The sequence below is a fragment of the Diabrotica virgifera genome, chromosome 9 (assembly GCF_917563875.1).
Source record: "Diabrotica virgifera virgifera chromosome 9, PGI_DIABVI_V3a".
In the NCBI taxonomy this organism is placed as follows: Eukaryota; Metazoa; Arthropoda; class Insecta; order Coleoptera; family Chrysomelidae; genus Diabrotica; species Diabrotica virgifera.
In genome coordinates, this window is record NC_065451.1 from 31,085,354 (window position 1) to 31,105,353 (window position 20,000).

At 33.0% G+C, this 20,000-nt stretch overlaps 2 protein-coding genes across 4 annotated transcripts in view; one reads left to right on the forward strand and one right to left on the reverse strand.

The window, feature by feature from the left end:
• Positions 1-15,803, reverse strand: part of LOC126892618 (zinc finger protein 260-like) — an 87,445-nt gene extending 71,642 nt beyond the window's left edge. Inside the window, exon 1 of the mRNA XM_050662212.1 lies at positions 14,965-15,803. Within this exon, the coding sequence (XP_050518169.1) occupies positions 14,965-15,157 (193 nt within the window). The 5' untranslated portion in view covers positions 15,158-15,803. The remainder of the gene's footprint in view (positions 1-14,964) is intronic.
• Positions 15,804-16,523: 720 nt separating this feature from the next.
• LOC126892650 (zinc finger protein OZF-like) overlaps positions 16,524-20,000 on the forward strand; it is a 348,853-nt gene continuing 345,376 nt past the window's right edge. For 2 of the 3 annotated variants that reach the window (XM_050662281.1, XM_050662280.1), the window contains exon 1: positions 16,524-16,916. In XM_050662281.1, the coding sequence (XP_050518238.1) occupies positions 16,709-16,916 (208 nt within the window). In that variant the 5' untranslated portion in view covers positions 16,524-16,708. The remainder of the gene's footprint in view (positions 16,917-20,000) is intronic. The other variant, XM_050662283.1, reaches the window with a different exon arrangement.

Here is a 20,000-nt window from a genome sequence, read left to right on the forward strand (position 1 = left end):
AATGGAAACTAAGAGCTAATGAAACAAAATCGACCCACATGACATTTACCATGCGAAGAGAGAGCTGTCCACCAGTATACATAAACAACAAACAATTATTACAAGTAGATACAACCTGGGCATACATCTAGATAAAAGACTAACATGGAGAAAACACATATTCACCAAAAGAAAGCAACTTGGACTCAAACTTCAACAAATGTACTGGATTCTGGGTAGACATTTAAGACTATCAATTGAAAATAAATTAGTGGTATACAAAGCCATACTTAAACCCATATGGACCTATGGCATACAGCTATGGGGCTCAGCCAGCAACTCTAACTTGGAAATTATACAACGTTTTCAAAATAAGGCATTAAGAACCATAGTAAACGCTCCATGGTACGTCCCCAACGCAATAATAGAGAGAGACCTGAAAGTTCCCAGCATCAAAGAAGAAATCAGCAAATACAGTGAAAAGTATGAAGAAAGACTTAGTGCGCATCCAAATGATTTCGCGAGTGAATTATTAAACACGGAGGGTGAAGTTCGCAGATTTAAGCGTTATAAACTAACTGACTTACCAAATAGATTTTAGATAAATTAGAACTATTTTAAGTTTTACTTTATTTTACTAGTAGTACTATCTATACATTTGTTGATAATTTAGAAAGGAAAGTTTTCATTGGAATTCTTACCTACATGTCATAGCCTAAGAAAGTCATAACTTTAACTGATTGTTCCTAACGGAACAGATTGTTAAATAAATTGGAGTAATAAAAAAAAATTTGTAAGAAAAAATTCAACATCCCTTATCTCGGAAACGAAGTATTTGCGTACATATGTTTATAAAGCAAACGGTCATTATTTTCTCATGCAGAATTACCCCTTAAAGTTTGTCGCACTTATTTAGAAACACCCTGAATTGATCAAGTACAGGGCTAGTTGTTAAAGTACCTAACTTTTTATTATCCCACATAAGCGAATGAATCAAAAAACATAATGTTAAGAAAACCTGAGGCTATAGTTGGGTTTTAATTTCAGTATTTTATAAATGATAGAATATTCCACAGGGTGACGCGAACTTTTAGAAAAAAACACAGTTTGATTGGTACACCCGGTATACAATGACAATTTCCTGTCTAGCAACAATATTATTACAGAGATATTGTTAAAGAATAAAGCTATAACATATTAAAAAAATCAATTAAATAGGACAACAGACTTAGGAAATACTAATTGTATCCGAACATCTGCGGTCCCTCCGGTGAGTACCGATCCCACAAGGACAGAAGCTATTTTTCATTAATTTATAATAAATAAAAAATTTCTGACCCTGGTGAGATTCGAATTCACGACCATTCGGACCTTTCGATCCAAAGGTAGGCGCTCTTACCACTGAGCCACAGAGGGGGTACATACATCATTAAAGGGTGCAAAAATATTATTTATACTTATTAGATGCCTACCTAGACAAATATTAATAGCTTCATTAAATTAAATCATAATAAAACAAAAATTAGTTTTTTTCAGAACTGTTAAGGACTTTTAAATAGTTTCAATTATTTCAAATAAAAAAAAATAATGTACATATTGTACTAATTTATAATCATTTTATTTTTATATAAAAAATATACTTTATTTAATAAAATTTAAAGAATTTTTACGAAATACTTGTAATTCAATAATTTTTATAGTAAAATTGAATCAATTAATTTTCACGGGATTTTCCAATTTTTCCAGAAGGTGAAATTTGCACAATTTTTGTTATTTTCTTGAGCTAACCCAGATAAGAAAAGAAGGTTGCGCGTGCTATGGAAGGTGATAATATATTGCAGTTTTTTTCCAAAAAAGAAGCGAAGCTCTAACAGTTCACACCTTCACTTTCGTTGGTGGTGTTTCACGAGTACTATCAGTTTAACGGCTCATAAGTAATTTCACTGCATATGCAATCTATAAACTGGATCATAAAATATAGATTCCCATATATACAATGTGTTCAATTTTCAGCTCTTAATGTTTATAAACAATGCCAAATTTGATTTATTAAAAAAATACTAACTTGATTCCTATTGGTCATATAAAATTATTTCTTCTTTTTTAATATGTATTTTTTCACCAGCTTTTCAGTGAGCCTACATGCAAGCGTGTTACATAAAAACTGTCAAAGTTATTCTTATTGTTTATAACCTAAAAAGTAGAGCCTTTTTCAATCGGATTTTTTAATAACAATTTTAATAAAATGTTATTTTTTTTTCAATATATCTTAAAAAAGAGTCTCGAATAATTGATTGCGATTTGCTAAATATCTCTAGTGTCACTGTTAGGGCAAGAACAGTTGTATAAACAATTGCTCTCTGGGATAAACAAATTGAATAACTTATAAACTATTTTGTCGACCTGGTTGAAATTTAGTACACTTAAATAACCCATTAAATGGCATAATTTTAAGTAGTTAAATTATATATCATTATGCAAAAGTTATTAATATTTATAAATTAGTGCAAAAATGGGGGTTTTTTGCAATTATCTAGGTCAATTGTTTATGTACGTTAATATAAGTACTATCAAATTAAAGAACTTTTTAAGATCTACAACATTTATTTAAAACATTTTTCTCTAAAATTAACAAGAAACGTTTTATAATCAAAAAACTAAGTTTTGCATTCTTTATAACTGTTTAAAAAAGAAGAAAAATTAGCTGTACGTCTTCACGGAATTATCATCAGTTATCTCTGATCTACCGTTTAGCACCTTCAAAACCCTGCATTGTTTCATGTTTTTTCCCTATTAACTGGGGTAATAGTGCCATCGGCAAATAAATATAAAATTAATTAGAAGCGGTCTATGAAAAAGTTTCGTGAGTTCAATTATATGCTTTTTTCATGAGCATTTTTCAGTGCGTCACAAATGATAGAAAAAAAGGTATTGTCCTTTTCATGAGCATTTTTCAGTGCGTAACAAATGATAGGAAAAAGGGTAAGTCCGTGATAATACACATTTATGACATTTATTCTAACATGACATTTTAGTTAAATCTGACAGTTGTCACATTTTATTTTCACTTTAAAATAAAACAAATCAAATGTGTTTCTTGCATTTATAAAATGGTATTTGCTTTGATTTGTACAGTCTTATAAATTATACAGATTATATTTGTAATAGTATTATCTAATTAAAAAAATATTTTTTTTATTATGGCGCCATCTATCGACAACTAGAATAACCACCGAACTAGAATAATTACCAAAGTAATCACCGACGTGCCTTTTTTCTGTCACATACAATTTAATGCGTTAGAAAGAAATCGAAAAACTGTGACGCACTGAAAGATGATCATGAGAAAAAGAATAAGTCCGTGATAATATACATTTTAGTGACATGACATTTTAGTTAAATTTGACAGTTATCAAATTTTATTTGCAATTTGGCATAAAAACAAATCAATTGTTTTTATTGCATTTATAAAATGGTATTTTCTTTGATTTGTAGTCTTTTAAATTGTTCAGATTATATTCGTAGATATATTATATAATTCGCAAATTACTTTATTTTCTATTATAGTGCCATTTATTGACAACTAGAATAACTGTTATAAATGTCACCGACGAAATGTAATCACCCACATGCGTTTTTTTCTGTCACATACAATTTAATGCGTTAGAAAGAAATCGAAAAACTGTGACGCACTGAAAGATCCTCATGAGAAAAAGCATACAGTACGTAAATCGTTCAGCTGGACATAGGGAACATACATTGTATATATTTAGATACATAAATACATACATTTTAATGTTGTTCTGAAGCTATTTCCTTGTGGCATTTTTATGATTTGGGCGTCGAAACGTTAATAAAATTATTTTTTCATTTTAATTGTGGCTTATTTCCCATATAAATAATTAATAATACATACATTGTATTATATTGAGATTATTGTGGCAACTGAGCTCTCTCGATGACAATATGTTTGTTAGCATTTAGGGGCATTAACCTCAAAATTGACAACTCATTTCGACTGACACAAATAAATGTCAAAATATGACAATGTAGTAGCTGAATATTTTTGGCCTAAGGGAATGAGAACACTGTTTAGTTTTGAAATTAGTTTTTAAATAAAAAATATTTTATAAATTAAAGTAAAATTATTAACGCATTAATCATAAACTTTGTTTTTTGATATTTATGGAAAGCCTTGCTTCAAAAGTCACTCATTCTATTCGTTCGAACAGCTCTACTGCACCAAAAACTCGTACTCGAACAGAAGCTTCAACTAACACAGGTTAGCGCAGTTGCCACAATTCTCTCCATGTATATTCCCTATGTCCAGCTAAACGATTTACGTACTGTATCAAAGATTATTAGCCCTATTCTGTAACTTTGAACAAATCGTAATTACCCGAAATCGGAATGTTTGATATTTATCACGTCATTTTCGTTTGTTTGGATTAGAATTCTGTTACTCACATCGTAAGTAGGTTAAATCGAAATCGGCAATTTCTATTTCACGCGGTCAAGAGGGGGTGGCAACCCCGCATTGTCAAGCGGAATTAGTGTTCTGTGACCTGTTTTTACTGGTTCTAAATTTGAAATACGACACCGTTGCCATATTTTCAATTTTTCATACTATAACAGTTGCATTTTTAAAAATATGTAGTTTTGAAATAACAAAAAAGAAAAATTTTGAAAAGTAAACAATAAAATATTAGTGTAAATATTGGACACAAAAACCTCAAAAGATGATAAATGGTTTTAAATCAAAGCTAATTAAAATTGCTATAAAAAAGAAGATAAACTGATAAATAAAAAAGATAAATCTAAAATAAATGATAAACAACGCCCAAAAACGGCGTCTTTTCTATAATAATTTTCATTTTTCTAAGCGTTGATTGATACAAATACAAGTACACTGGTATGCACAAGCACAATTCCGATATCGAAATCTAATTTCGACAGGGTAAATGGTGTCGAAGTCATTTCTATTCACTATTATAGAGATTCCGAGGCAGTTATGGTATATATAATATATAGGGTGAGGCAGATAACTGGCCTATTAGAAATATCTCGAGAAGTAAAGGCACCAGAATCATGAAAATTGGAATAAAGGGGTTTTGAAGGATGATCTATTAAATGAAAATATTTTCATCTCTTTGCAACTTCCGGTTATACCGGAAGTTGCTTATAACTTTGTTTTTTTAAATGGGACACCCTGTATATTTTTACATTTTTGGATTCTCTTCGATGTCTTCTTTCTTAAAATATAAGGTTTTGTAATATTATACAGGGTATTTTAAAAGATAATTACGTTTTTTTATTAAGTTCGTAGCAACATTCACACCCTGTACAATTGTAGTAGTTTGACATCTAAAACTCTACTAAGTTCAAATGATTTTTAATATACTCTACTATTGTTAAGAATCATTAGTATGTCTAAATTTTTAATTTTAGTATACAGGGTTGGTCGAAACTCGGAATGAGTATTTTCTGAGTTTTCTTAAATGGAACACCCTGTATTTTTGTATTGTAGTGAAATGATATTTTATAGTACTTTTTTATTTCTTAAGCATTCCCTATACCTAACTGCTTTAATTTGTGAGTTATTGGTGATTCAAGCTAAACATTAATTGCAACAAAAAATACGTAAAATTTTATTAAGTTGGCCGTGAAAATACTCAATCCCAAATAATTTTTCAGAAATAAATACATATTAATCCAGACTGGTCCTTAAAATTAACAATAATGGTTTAGCTATCGAAATACCTACTTAGTTAAGATTGTTGGTGCGATTAACAATTAAGCACAAATTAAAGCAGTTAGGTATAGGGAATGCTTAAGAAATAAAAAAGTACCATAAAATATCATTTCATTACAATACTAAAATACAGGGTGTTCCATTTAAGAAAACTCAGAAAATACTCATTCCGAGTTTCGACCAACCCTGTATACTAAAATTAAAAATTTAGCTATACTAATGATTCTTAACAATAGTAGAGTATATTAAAAATCATTTGAACGTAAGTAGAGTTTTAGATGTCAAACTACTAAAATTCTACAGGGTGTTAATTTTGCTACGAAAATAATAAAAAAACGTAATTATCTTTTAAAATACCCTGTATAATATTACAAAACCTCATATTTTAAGAAAGAAGACATCGAAGAGAATCCAACAACGTAAAAATGTACAGGGTGTCCCATTTAAAAAAACGAAGTTATAAGCTACTTCCGGTATAACCGGAAGTTGCAAAGAGATGAAAATATTTTCATTTAATAGATCATCCTTCAAAACCCCTTTATTCCAATTTTCATGATTCTGGTGCCTTTAGTTCTCGAGATATTTCTAATAGGCCAGTTATCTGCCTCACCCTGTATTTATCAATCAACACTATAAGTCTATCTTTGTATTTTAAAATACAAAGGGCATTATGCCATTGATTGAAATTGTACAAGAATTAAACAAAAAAGTTTGGCAACACTGTGATTGACAAACAGTCAGGTGATTCAGCATTCAGATGCCAAATAAATTTTAAGGTTAGGTTCAATGCATACTCGTACAACATGTCTAAATTAAATATACAATTCCCTAACTAAATAGCACCACAGACTAAAAATTAAGCAGATACAAAAGGTAAAAATACTATACATAATGATAAATAAGTAGTAATAAATTATTTTTAGTAGATATAAAATATAAAAGTCAAAACAAAATACAATGCGCTTGCGTCAAGCACAATTCCGATATCGAAATCTAATTTCGACAGGGTAAATGGTGTCGAAGTCATTTCTATTCACTATTCCGATTATAGAGATTCCGAGGCAGTTATGGAATACCGATTTTGACTATTCTATTCGACTTGGCCACTTCTATTCGATTTTCCTGACTTCTATCATCGAAAGGGTTACAAAATAGGCATGTATATCTACAAATTTTCGGTTGACGCTGCAGACCCATTTACTCTTCAAAGCTGATACTCGATGTGGTTCTGCTCGGAAATGTCATTAGTCCGATGAATGATCAGTTTTACGCTACAGAATTTAAATGTGAGTTTTCATAGGTACTCACCGATGTGAGTATGCATTTGTGCTTTTTTAAAGTATATTGATGTGAAAACTTTCTGGAGCATATTTTGCATGTGAAAGGTTTTTCACCAGTATGCACTCTCATATGCGATTTTAAGTTATCCTTTTTTGAAAATTGTTTAGTGCAAATTTCACATTCAAATGGTTTTTCACCCGTATGCACTGTCATATGCGATTGTAAAATTCGTTTAGTTGAAAACTGTTTGGTGCAAATTTCACATTCAAAAGGTTTTTCACACATATGAACTCTCATATTATGTACTTTTAAATTGCCCTTTGTTGAAAATTGTTTGGTGCAAATTTCACATTCAAAAGGTTTCTCACACGTATGAACTGTCATATGTACTTTTAAATTACCCTTTGTTGAAAATTGTTTGGTGCAAATTTCACATTCAAATGGTTTTTTACCAGTATGCACTGTCATATGTATTTTTAAAACTTGTTTCGTTGAAACCTCTTTAGTGCAAATTTCACATTCAAATGGTTTTACACCAGTATGCACTCTCATATGCGATTTTAAATAATCCTTTTTTGAAAATTGTTTAGTACAGATTTGACACTCAAATTGTTTTTCACCCGTATGCACTGTTATATGCGATTTTAAATAATCCTTTTTTGAAAATTGTTTAGTGCAAATTTCACATTCAAATGGTTTTTTACCCGTATGAACTGTCATATGTACTTTTAAATTACCCTTTGTTGAAAACTGTTTGGTGCAAATTTCACATACAAATAGTTTTTTACCAGTATGGACTGTCATATGCGATTTAAAAGCTTGTTTCGTTGAAATCTCTTTGGTGTAAATTTCACATTCAAACGGTTTTTCCTCAGTATGCACTGTCATATGAATGTTTAACTTATCCTTTCTTGAAAACTGTTTGGTGCAAATTTCACATGCAAAAGGTTTATCCCCAGTATGTATCCTCATATGTAGTTTTAAACTATAACTGCTTGACAATGGTTTCTTGCAAATGATACATATAATACGTTGTCCTCCATTGTTCACATTGGTGGTGGAAGTTATATATTGGTTCAAATTACTGTCACTTCTATCATGATTTGTTAATAGGCTACTGGCATCAGTTTTCATATCTTTACAAGAGAAACCTAAAATTATAATTTCTTGTTAAATCAGAATAATGTAATTAAATGAAAATTAATAATGTAGTTTATGAACACGTTCAAAATAATTTCTTCCGTTATATTGCTTTTAAAAAAACTTTTTATCTGGTCGTACCCAACGAGTTAAAGTGGGTGGTCTTTTTTCTGATGTTATTACTGTAAGTTCTGGTGTTCCACAGGGTGGGCATACGTCTCCCCTGTTTTTTTACTTATTTGTTAATGATATCGTTAATTGCTTTTTATATAGTAAATGTTTAATGTTGGCTGATGATGTAAAATTTTGGCGAGTTGTGAATGATATTGAGGAGCAGGAACTTTTACAGGCTGATATGGATCGCTTATTTGATTGGTGCATTTGCAATAATCTTCAGTTATGTGTTGAGAAGTGTTGTTATATTAGTTTTTTCCGTAAGTTAAACAGAATTGATACTGCTTATCACATAGACAGTAAACCTCTTAGATATGTCTCGTCTATTAGAGATCTAGGTGTCATCATGCGATGAAAAGTTCTCATTTGTCGAACATATCAATTCATTATCCGTAAAAGCTTCTAAATTACTTGGATTTGTTAAAAGAAACTCTAAATACTTCTCTATTGATGCTGTTAGGTTGACCTATTAGTGTCTAGTCAGATCTATATTAGAATATTGTTCGGTAGTTTGGTCTCCGTACCATCAAATTCATATTGACACTATTGAAAAAGTCCAACATAAGTTCCTAAAATACTGTGCTTATAAAACTCAGACTTATATTGAGAACCATGATTACACTGGGATGGAGCAATGTTTATTATTAGCTTCCCTTAGTGTTAGGCGTGATATTTCGGGAGGTGTCTTTGTTTCCAAAATCAATAATGGACTTATTGATTGTCCCAGTTTGTTGGATAGTATAAGATTTAATGTTCCATATCCAGGTTTACGCTACAATGTTACCTTTAACACGGCCTTTCACAGAACATCCTACGGTAGTAACATGCCTTTAGATAGATATATGTGCTTCCTTAACGGTTTTGATATGGATCTGTTTAATATAAGCCTGGGCCAACTGAGGAGATCTCTTGCCATTTGATAATTAGGTTTCATCTTGCAATGTTATTGTATTTTATTATTTTATTTGTGTTTTGTATAATTTTTTGATTTGTTTCAGTTACATGTGTACATTTTATATTTTATTTTTTTAACTGTTATATTTTGAATATCTTGCCTGGTGATTTTTCAAGCCTTTGCTTTTCTTATTTTTACTTTTTATATTTTAATGAATGATTGTACCTCATTTTTTATTGTGTTTATTGTATTTTTACTGTTAATGGGGTTTTCCCGTGGGTAAATATATAAAAAATAAAAAAATAAATAAACATTACAACTACATACATTTTACTTGAAACTGTTCACTTACTACCGCGTTTTGAGTCCTTAAAAGGTGCGTTGGCATGTAGTTGTCAAATAAAATGTATGTAGTTGTAATCAGGTGCTAAGAGCCTATATCATTCTTTATAGACTAGGTAACCCTTATGCTGAAAATATCCTAGGAGAATATCAAGCTGATTTTAGGGCAAACAGATCAACAATAGATCAAGGATGATCCCTGCGCAAGGATGACACGCAAAATCGTGAAGCGTTCCACATTTTTATGTTATTCAATGTTCCCGAATTGAATTTTGAGAATACTGAAGATAGGATAAAACAAGACAAAGCCAAAGTCGAGGAAATTATGAAACAAATGGGAAAAGATGAAGCGTTGGAGGATTTAGTGAAGGTTGTTCGAGTAGGAAAGAACACGGTTAGTAAGTCTCGTCCACTTAGAGCTATTTTTTCCAATAATGGTGTTGTTAAGGACATTTTAAGGAATAAGAAAAGACTACAGAACTCAACAATCAAAATAAATAGTGATCAAACAAATATGCAAAGGTATATGTTCAGTAAAGCTTGGAAAGAATTAAAAGACAGACAAAATAAAGGCGAAAAAGACATTGCCATAAAATACAGAAATGGTGTACCAAAAATTGAATCATTCAAGAAAGAAGGAAAAAACTAATTTAATCCCCATTACAAGTTTATTGTCAGAACGTCGGAGGACTTCGTACAAAAATTCAAGATCTGATTAGTTCTATTTTATGTTCTGATTGACATTTTTATATTTGTTGAAAGTTGGTTACACGATGATATTTTAGATAGTGAAATTAAAATACCTTCATATAGAACTTTTAGATGTGATCGTGATAATAGTTATAAGTCAAGAGGAGGAGGTATTTTGATTGCTGTTAAAGACTACATCAAGGTAACTGCGCTGAAACCCTTATACAAATCTATTGAACAACTTTTTTTTTATGCTCATTTGGTAAAGAAAATTTTATAATTGGAGGGGTATATATTCCAATAAAAAACCGTAGAACAAATATATGAACAACACTGTTTATCAGTCGAAGATATATCCCAAAGGTACAATCATCATAAGACATATATATTCGGAGACTTCAACCTTCCGGAAGCTTCATGGGATAACAATGAATCAGGTGTCTTGGTGAATTGTCCTCAAGGTTCACATGCATTGTACTTAGCTAAGTTTTATGGGCTCTTGAATTTTTTCCAGATGATTAATATTCCAAATGAAAGAAATGTGTTTTTAGACTTAATATTTACAAATGTTTGTGATTTACAAGTAGCAAAAGCTTCAGATCCGATTTTTAAAAATAGTTATCATCACATAAGTTACACTTACAATATTAGTTTGTGTGAACGTCAAGGTAAGTCATTAGAATATACTGAATTTTATCATGATTTTGTAAACGCAGACTATGAAGGTCTCAATAACTATCTTTCAATGATACCTTGGGAAGACCATTTGAATTTGTCAAATGTTGATGATGCTTTAACAGAATTTTACAACATACTTAATATGTCACTATCATTGTTTGTACCGGTGAAAAGATTTAGAACTTCTAGTTATCCAAAATGGTTTGATGCCAACTTGCGTTATTTAGTCGTACAGAAAAAAATTGCTCATAAAAATTATTTAGCTTCCTGTAATCAAGAGGATTATGTGATCTTTATGTTTCAGAACTTATGAGATTGTGTAAGGATCTATCAAATCAATGTTATAACACTTATCTGAATTAAGTAAATCATAATTTATGCAGTAATCCTAAGTACTTTTGGCAGTTTGTAAACAGTAAGAGAGCATCAAATGATTTACCAAACAGTATGTACTATGGTAATGCTATAGCAACAAACGGACAACAGATTGCAAACTGTTCCCGTCAATTTTTTTCAACAGTTTATTCGCCACAATCAAATATTAATAACTTGGAAGTAAAGGGAAACAACAATCTTTTTATACCTAATTTTTCAATATCAGTGAAAGATATTTTCAACAACATTTTATCCCTACCCAATAAGTTAAGCAGTGGTCCAGATGGTATTCCTGATTACTTTCTAAAGAACTGTATATATTCACTAACTAATCCTTTATATCTTCTTTTTGAGTCATCATTAAAGACATCAGTTTTCCCAACTTTATGGAAGCACTCTTATATCTGCCCAATTTTTAAATCAGGTAATAAACAAGACATAACAAATTATCGAAGCGTTTGTAAACAATCCTCTATACCAAAACTTTTTGATAGACTAATGCACGATCAATTAAAATTTTATTGTAAAGAGCGTCTAATACACAATCAACATGGATTTTCTCAGAATAAATCAACGGTAACAAATTTAGTACTCTTTGAACAAAAAATATTAAACACGTTGGAGAATAAAAGTCAGATGGATACTATTTATACTGACTTCTCCAAGGCATTTGACAGAGTAGACCATAACATCTTATTGGGAAAATTAAATGCTTTTGGCTTCAGTCATCAATCCTTACAATGGTTCAATAGCTTTTTAAGAGATCGCACACAGCAGGTGAGAGTAGGTTGTTTTAATTCAAATATAATTCATGTGACATCAGGAGTACCCCAAGGAGCTCACTGTTCACCTTTGTTATTTAATATATTTGTGAACGATATATCAGAGTGTTTTAGAAATTGCGATTTCCTGATGTTTGCAGATGATTTGAAATTATTTAAATCCGTAGATTCAAATGTTGATGTAACATTAATTCAAGAAGATTTAGACCGGTTGAGTATTTGGTGTGAGAATAATATTTTGCATTTAAATGTTGCTAAATGCTGTTATATAAGCTTTTTTAGAGGTAATAAAAAATATGATACTTCTTACACAATTAATGAAAATTAATTGTCTTATGTTAAAACAATAAAAGACTTAGGAGTCACATTTGATAAGCAGTTGCGTTTTGTGCAACATATAAATAGTGTAACAGTAAATGCGTCAAAATCTTTGGGCTTTATCATTCGCAACTGTCTGAGACTATCTGTAGGGGCTTTAAGAACGGTATATTATGCTCTGGTTGTATCTAAAGTGGAATATGCATCTACTGTATGGTCTCCACAATACCAAGCTCATTCTACTACGTTGGAGAGATTGCAGAATAAATTTTTGAGATATTGTGCATACAAATTAAACATACGCATTACTAATCATGATTATACCTATATTTTAAAAACACTCAACATGAATTTATTAAAATCTCGACGAGATAACTCTGATTTGGTATTTGTGTTTAATTTAATAAATGGTTTAATTTGTTGTTCTGAACTTCTCCAGTCTATTAATTTATATGTTCCCTCCAGAAGTCTCAGACATGTTGATTTGTTTTATATACCTTTTCATTGAACAAACTATGGTATGCATTCGCCCATTGAGCGAACACTAAAAATTATAAACGAGAATAACTTGGAAATGTTTGGTGTCTCCTTAGCTGCTTTTAAGAATCGGATTAAGGCTACGGCTCCACGGGCTGGAAATTGACGCTAGCAGTAGCCGCAAAACGAACTTAAGGTTCCGCAGAACGGAATAGGAATAGCCGAATTGTACCGACTACAGGACTTGTGCGTAGTTGGTTCAGTTCGGCTATTCCTATTCCGTTCCGTGGAATCTTAAGTTCGTTTTGCGGCTACTGCTAGCGTCAATTTCCAGCCCGTGGAGCCGTAGCCTAAGAGAGCATGACAGGTACTTTTTGTTTTTTGTTTATTTTAACTGATTTCTGTAATAGATGTAATATGTGTAATGGATAACTATTAATATTTCGATTTTGTTTAATATGTAATTAAGATTTATTTTACTCTAGGTTAGTAGATATTACAGAGATTGATTTTATACTGTATGTTTTGTAATGGGGGTAATCCCGTATATAAATAAATAAATAAACTATTCACACTGAGGCAGCTTCTAGAAAAGGGATGTGAGTTTAACAAACCCATACACAATCTCTTCATAGACTTTCGACAGGCATATGTTACGGTGTCGACAGACACTAACGTATAAATTCCACTGTCAGAGCACAAGACAAAAGGATTCTACGAGAAACAACCTTCTCCGGAAACTTGTAGGGAGCAAGTGGGGTGCAAACCCCAGGTCTTAAAGTCAACAGCTGAGACCTTATGTTTCTCAACAGGGGAATATGCTTGTCCCATCTGGGGTAGATCTAGACACGCCCAACAAGTCACCACAGCTTTAAATGAAACATGCAGAATAATTACCGGTTGTATGAAGCCTACCCCTCTACCATTACTGTACCGGGCAGCTGGATTCGCATCACCAGACGACTGTAGATGCACCGCACAATATGTGGAGAAGTTCAGGCAAACTTTTGACGAAAGGCACCAATTATACGGGTTTGACGAACCGCCAGGAATCAGCCGACTTAAATCAAGGAAAAGGCTTATGAGAAATGTCAACGTCGAACCACCCGAACTGTTCCCCCCACATCCAGAATGACCTAATGGAATGAACCTGGACTGGAGAACCTGGCGAACACTCAACTGAATACGCACAGGTGTTGCCCCTGTAAAACAGAACTTTATTAAATGGGGCATCAAGACAGATAACAACGCACTTTGTGAATGTGGGGAAATACAGAGCGTGGAGCATCTGAGAGTATGCAGACTTTGCCCATCACAGTGCACCCTCGATGATTTATGGCTCGCAAATACAAAGGGTGTGTAGATGTAGCCTGATATTGGGCAGAAAAACTGTAGTCAGATCCAGACACGAAAAAGTAAAGTAAGACAGGCATATGATAGAGTAGAAAGAAGCCAAGTAGGAAATGCCATGGTGGAGTTCTCATTAGGAAGACCAAAGTCTGTATAGAGGGTGGAATGTCTAAAGTACATGTAAATAATAAACTGTCTGGCAGCTTTGAAATCACCAGTGGACTCAAACAGGGTGATGCGTTATCTCCGCTACTTTTTAACCTTGTATTAGAGAAAGCCATGAGGTCGGCAGAAATAACACTGACCTTGTTGGAGACTCTATCCTATAAAATACATTTTCAACAAGGTGAAAGTAGCAACAAGTGAAGTAGGGCTGAAGATTAATGTATCTGGACCTGGGGCTGTAATCAGGTCCAAGCAGGCCACGTGCACAGACTTCATAACGAAAGACTTGTAAAACTGGTATGGGAGGAGATTCCTACAGGCAAAAGACCACTCAGATGTCCCAAAATGCGATGGAGAGATAACATCCAAGCAGATTTCCAGAAAATGAATATTCCATTTGACCCTAGGTTGATGGAAAACCGAAAAAATTGGAAAAAAGTTGTACATTCAGCCAGGACCCACACAGGGTTGTAGTGCTACGTGCTGATGATGATCTTAAGCACCTGTCCTGTGAAGAGGCTCTTAGTGGGCAAGATCATGTACATAACTACTCTTTATTTACTTACCATCATCTTGTTTGATTTCAGCTTTTATAGGACATTTCTTAACGTCTAAATAATACAATGCATCATTTGCACTTTCCCTGATAGGTTCCTCCTTAACTTCAATTTTACAGGTATCCTCTAGAACTTCATTATCCATTTCTCTTTTGCACGTCGTCTCGCCAACTTCCTGTTTTACTGCACTTTGATTAAACATGATTTGATATATTTCAGTATTAAATTATATTAAAAATACACTAAACACATCTGTAAAATCTGTATAAACAAATTAACCTCAAAAAAATCGCAATCACAGGGTAGGGCATTCGAACATGCTGTCAAAACTAAATCAATATGGCAGCCGGGAGGCAAACATAGATGATATTCTGTCAGTTTATTGTATTTGAGCCAGACTCAAACGACTCGTGTACTTGGCGTATTCTCGTACTTGCCAGACAACACTTTTTTCTATGGTACTTGCCATGTCGTCTGAGTGGGTTACTCGCACAATTATTTCATATTTGTCACTCGTTCGTCTTCCAAATGTTGTCGGTAAATGACCCGAGTCAAAGGGATCACGATTATTTCACACACTTGCGAAGTACAGCTGGTTCCTAAAAAAACTGATACGACTGATACCATGATACTATTCGCCCCGAGCGTTAACAAAGTGTCAAAGCAAAATCGACCGACCTGCTCATGGTGGCGGTTTTTTGAAATTTTATCAGGACGCTTTGTGTATGTTTAAATGAGACATTTAAAAAAAATGCCGTGTCACGCTAGTGATATTATGTATTAATATAAACAGAAATTAAAAACGCACTTAATCTGATATAAATTCTTCACTTTCCAATATTGATTATCAGTTTGATTTTGTATACATAACCTCACTATCGCAGTTTATGTCAATAAATCTTTATTAACGAAAAAGAAAATATTTTTGTTGCACTATAAATTACAGTATAAATTAATAACTAATGAATTCTAACAATTTTTTTCGGTTATTGTTACTACAAAATAAAATATTCAAGTTTAACAAAATAATCCCATAAGACTCAATGTTAAAACGTCCTTACAAAATCTGACAGCGTATCACGTGACTGTACGTAGAGGGGAGACGCACGGAGCCAATAAATGATTCGTAATCATTCGTAATGTCCGATTACTTTGAATTGTTCGCGGTTGTATTTTATATTTTATCTTTGACAGTTATTTTGACTGGAATCTCGACACTAAATTCTTTTCGAATACATTGAAGTTTAATGTTATTTTGCTAATTGCAACTTCCGGTCTCCAGTTACGTAATCAATGCGCGAACTCGGACGTATTTGAGCTACGGGAAAATACTATCTCTTTATAGGGCTTTTCATTCACAGTCATTTGTTTCGAGCTTCTGTCAAATGTCGTATAATCTGTGTATAGTAATATTATACACAGGCTATACAACATATGACAGAAGCTCGAAACAAATGACAATCGATAAAAAGCCCTATGTATCATGACTGATACGGTAAGATTTGATCATTTTGAGCAGTTGATCTGACATTATAATATGTCATATGTCAATCATTAGTAAGGTTGAAAGGGTTGAAAGGTTAGAATAGTTAGAAAGAAAGTCATAATAAAGTGATAAAATCATAAATAAACATAAACATAAAAAGACTACTGTAAAGTGTAAAGTATTTTGGTAATTGTTAATTTACATCATATTATCCTTCCAGTTTTCAGTATATATTTTTTTATAATACAAGATAAACATACTACAATCATGTTTAATCAAACTGAAGTAAAACAAGAGGTAGCTGAGACAACTTGCAAAAGAGAAATAGAAATAATAGATACTCAAGTTCTACAGGATACCTTTAAAACCGAATTTAAGGAGGAGCCTAAGACAGAAAGTGCCTGTGATACATTTGATTTTGATTATTTAGATGTGAAGAAATGCCCTATAAAAGCTGAAATAGATCAAGATGATGGTAAGTGAATAAAGAGTAACTATAGTACTTCCACTCTAAGTACCTTTTCAGACTAAGACTAAGACACTGGTGTATAACACCGGTGTCGTTTTAAATAAACGAATAAAGACGAGCTACTTTGAGTGTCTGGCTGATTTTAGTGGCTCACCAATGCTTTGCTGCAATTGAATACCAGTGACCAGTGTCTTAATCTGAAAGGCTACTAACTTTTCCCATGCACGAAATTATTCACCAACTACTTTTTATACTGTCTCTTTTTAACTCACAGAAACTAGTACCTATCGCAAAATTAAGCCACTTTTCCATAGAAATCACAATAAGTTAAACAAAGATAAACAATATTGAATGTCTGATAGCTTATGAATTTTAACTGTTGATTTATTTGAATTGCTTATTTTAGAAACAACCTCAGTCACATATTGGCGATTTTGAGTTTATTGCATAAACATTATATTTCTGTGGGTTACACACAATTTAATGCAGAATACACCTAAGTCCCATAAGCATAATTGATTTTATAACAATTTAAAATATTCATATATTTCTGAAACCACCTTAGTCCCACAGAAATACATGTTTTTTATTTATTTATTTATTCACGGGCAAGCCCTATTCAGATATAAATGTTAAAGTGTTCTAAACTATCATAATATAACATAACAAAGTGGTTTGAGAAAAAATAATTCTATGAGTAGTAAAGTTACAAAAAAAAAATCATCATCATTATCCTTATCCCTATCAAAATAAATAAAAATGCCTTATCCCTATGCGGGGTCGGCTTCCCTAATTGCATTTCTCCATACAATTCTATCTCTGGTCATATCAATGTTAATCCCCTTTACCAACATGTCCTGCCTTATCGTCTCCCCCCAGGTCTTCTTTGGTCTCCCTCTCCTACTCCTTCCAGGAATCTGCACTTCAGCTATTCTTCATATTGGGTGATTAACGTCTCGACGTTGAACATGACCAAACCATCTTAACCTATGCTCTCTCATGTTGGCATCAATTGGTGCCACACCTAGACTTCCCCTAATATACTCATTTCTAATTTTATCCTTCTTTGTCACTCCACTCATCCATCTAAGCATTCTCATTTCCGCCACATGCATTCGTTGTTCCTCTTTCTTTTTCACTGCCCAACATTCAGTTCCGTGCATCATAGCCGGTCTTATGGCTGTTTTATAGAATTTTCCCTTCAGCTTCATTGGAATTTTTCTGTCACACAACACACCACTCGCTTCTTTCCACTTCATCCATCCAGCCCTAATTCTACTGCATGCATCTCCATTAGGGTGGAGCGAAAAATTCAATTTTCGAAATTTGAAGTGGGGTAGTGTGCAAAAGTTGTCTATCGGTATACAAAATAACGTGTTAAAAGCACAAATAAATTAAAAATATTTCCGAGGTTCCCCGAACGCTTCGAATTTTACAATAATAAGATATATTACATACACGGTATTTTTATGGTTTACAACATCAATTTGATTCTCCCCCGTCAAGTATATAGGACATGTGACGCCGCAGTCTGGAACTGCATCTCATATTAAACAAGCAATCGTAAAGTTCTTAGAGACAAAGGTGGACTTTTCCCATTTAAATGCTATCGGATGTGACGGAACAGTTGTGAATACTGGAAATAAAAATGGTGCCATAAGAATGATGGAACTATGTCTTAAACGCCCCGTGCAGTGGTTGATCTGCCTTTTTCACGCAAATGAATTACTCCTAAGGCACTTACTTCAAAAGTTAGATGGACCTTCAACAGGACCTAGCGGATATTCTGGTACCATTGGAAAAGCTTTAGAAAGCTGTTAAAATTTGCCAGTTGTGTCATTTAATCCAATACAGAGTGGAAACTTTCCAGTGCTTGTTCCTGATGATCTAAGTACCGATGATCAAAAATATTTGTGGGATATATGTCAAACTGTTACTTCTGGCATTTGCACGGAGAGCCTAGCCAATCGAAACCCGGGCAAATTATCCCATTCCCGTTGGCTAACAGCTGCAAATAGGATACTTAGACTTTATATATCCACAAATGAAGTCTCAAGTAATCTTCAAATTCTAAGCGAATACGTACTAAAGGTGTACGCACCTTTATGGTTCCATATTAACCTAAAGCCGTTATGTAAGGACGGTCCTCGTCATCTGTTGAATATGATTAGATGATCCAGAAATTTTGACAAGAAACTTTTGGAAATTATTGATCCCGTCATTCAGAGAAATGGTTTCTATGCTCATCCAGAAAATCTGTTACTTGCGATGGTAACAGATGAAACCAAGTCCATAAGGGAGCTAGGTTATCGTCGTCTCTTGAAAATTCGTCAGCAAAATCAGAATAATCATTATATAAGATTTTTTACTATTCCAAAAATTAATTTTAATGCCACAGACTTTGTGGAACTCATCGATTGGCAGTCTTGCAGGCTGACGGAACCTCCATTACTAGCTAATATTTCTAACAAAGACATTTTAGCTATGATAGAAGTGCCAGATCAAATGGAAATTGTTAAATATCCATGTAATACTCAAGCAGTTGAACGATGTGTCAGACTGGTTACCGAAGCTTCTATGGCGGTCAGTGGGGAGGACAACAGGGATGGATTTATCAAATCAAGATTAGACTCACGACAACAGATGCCGCATTTTAACACAAAACATTGTGTACTCACTAGACACTACATAATACCATATTTACATTATGAGTTAGGTGGTGAAAAGAATTTTTGGGGGTGGAGGGCGGTGGCGGAGGGGTGGTGGTGGAACTCGTTTAGCAGCCACCTCCTCGTGGTGAGTTCTGGGTTGCATTTTAATGCTAAAATATAAAATACAAATGAAGAGCTGCTATTAATGTATACAACGTTATAGGCAAATTTCAAGTCCCGGGGGGAACCTCCAAATTACAACACAGGGGGTTGATTTTTTTTCCCTATAATATACTACCTAATAGACAACTTTTGGGTACTAGCCCATTTCAAAAAAAGAAAAATGAAAAATATCGGTCAACTTCGCTCCACCCTAATCTCCATCTATTTCTCCATTACTCTGTAATACCGATCCTAGGTACTTAAAACTATTACTTTT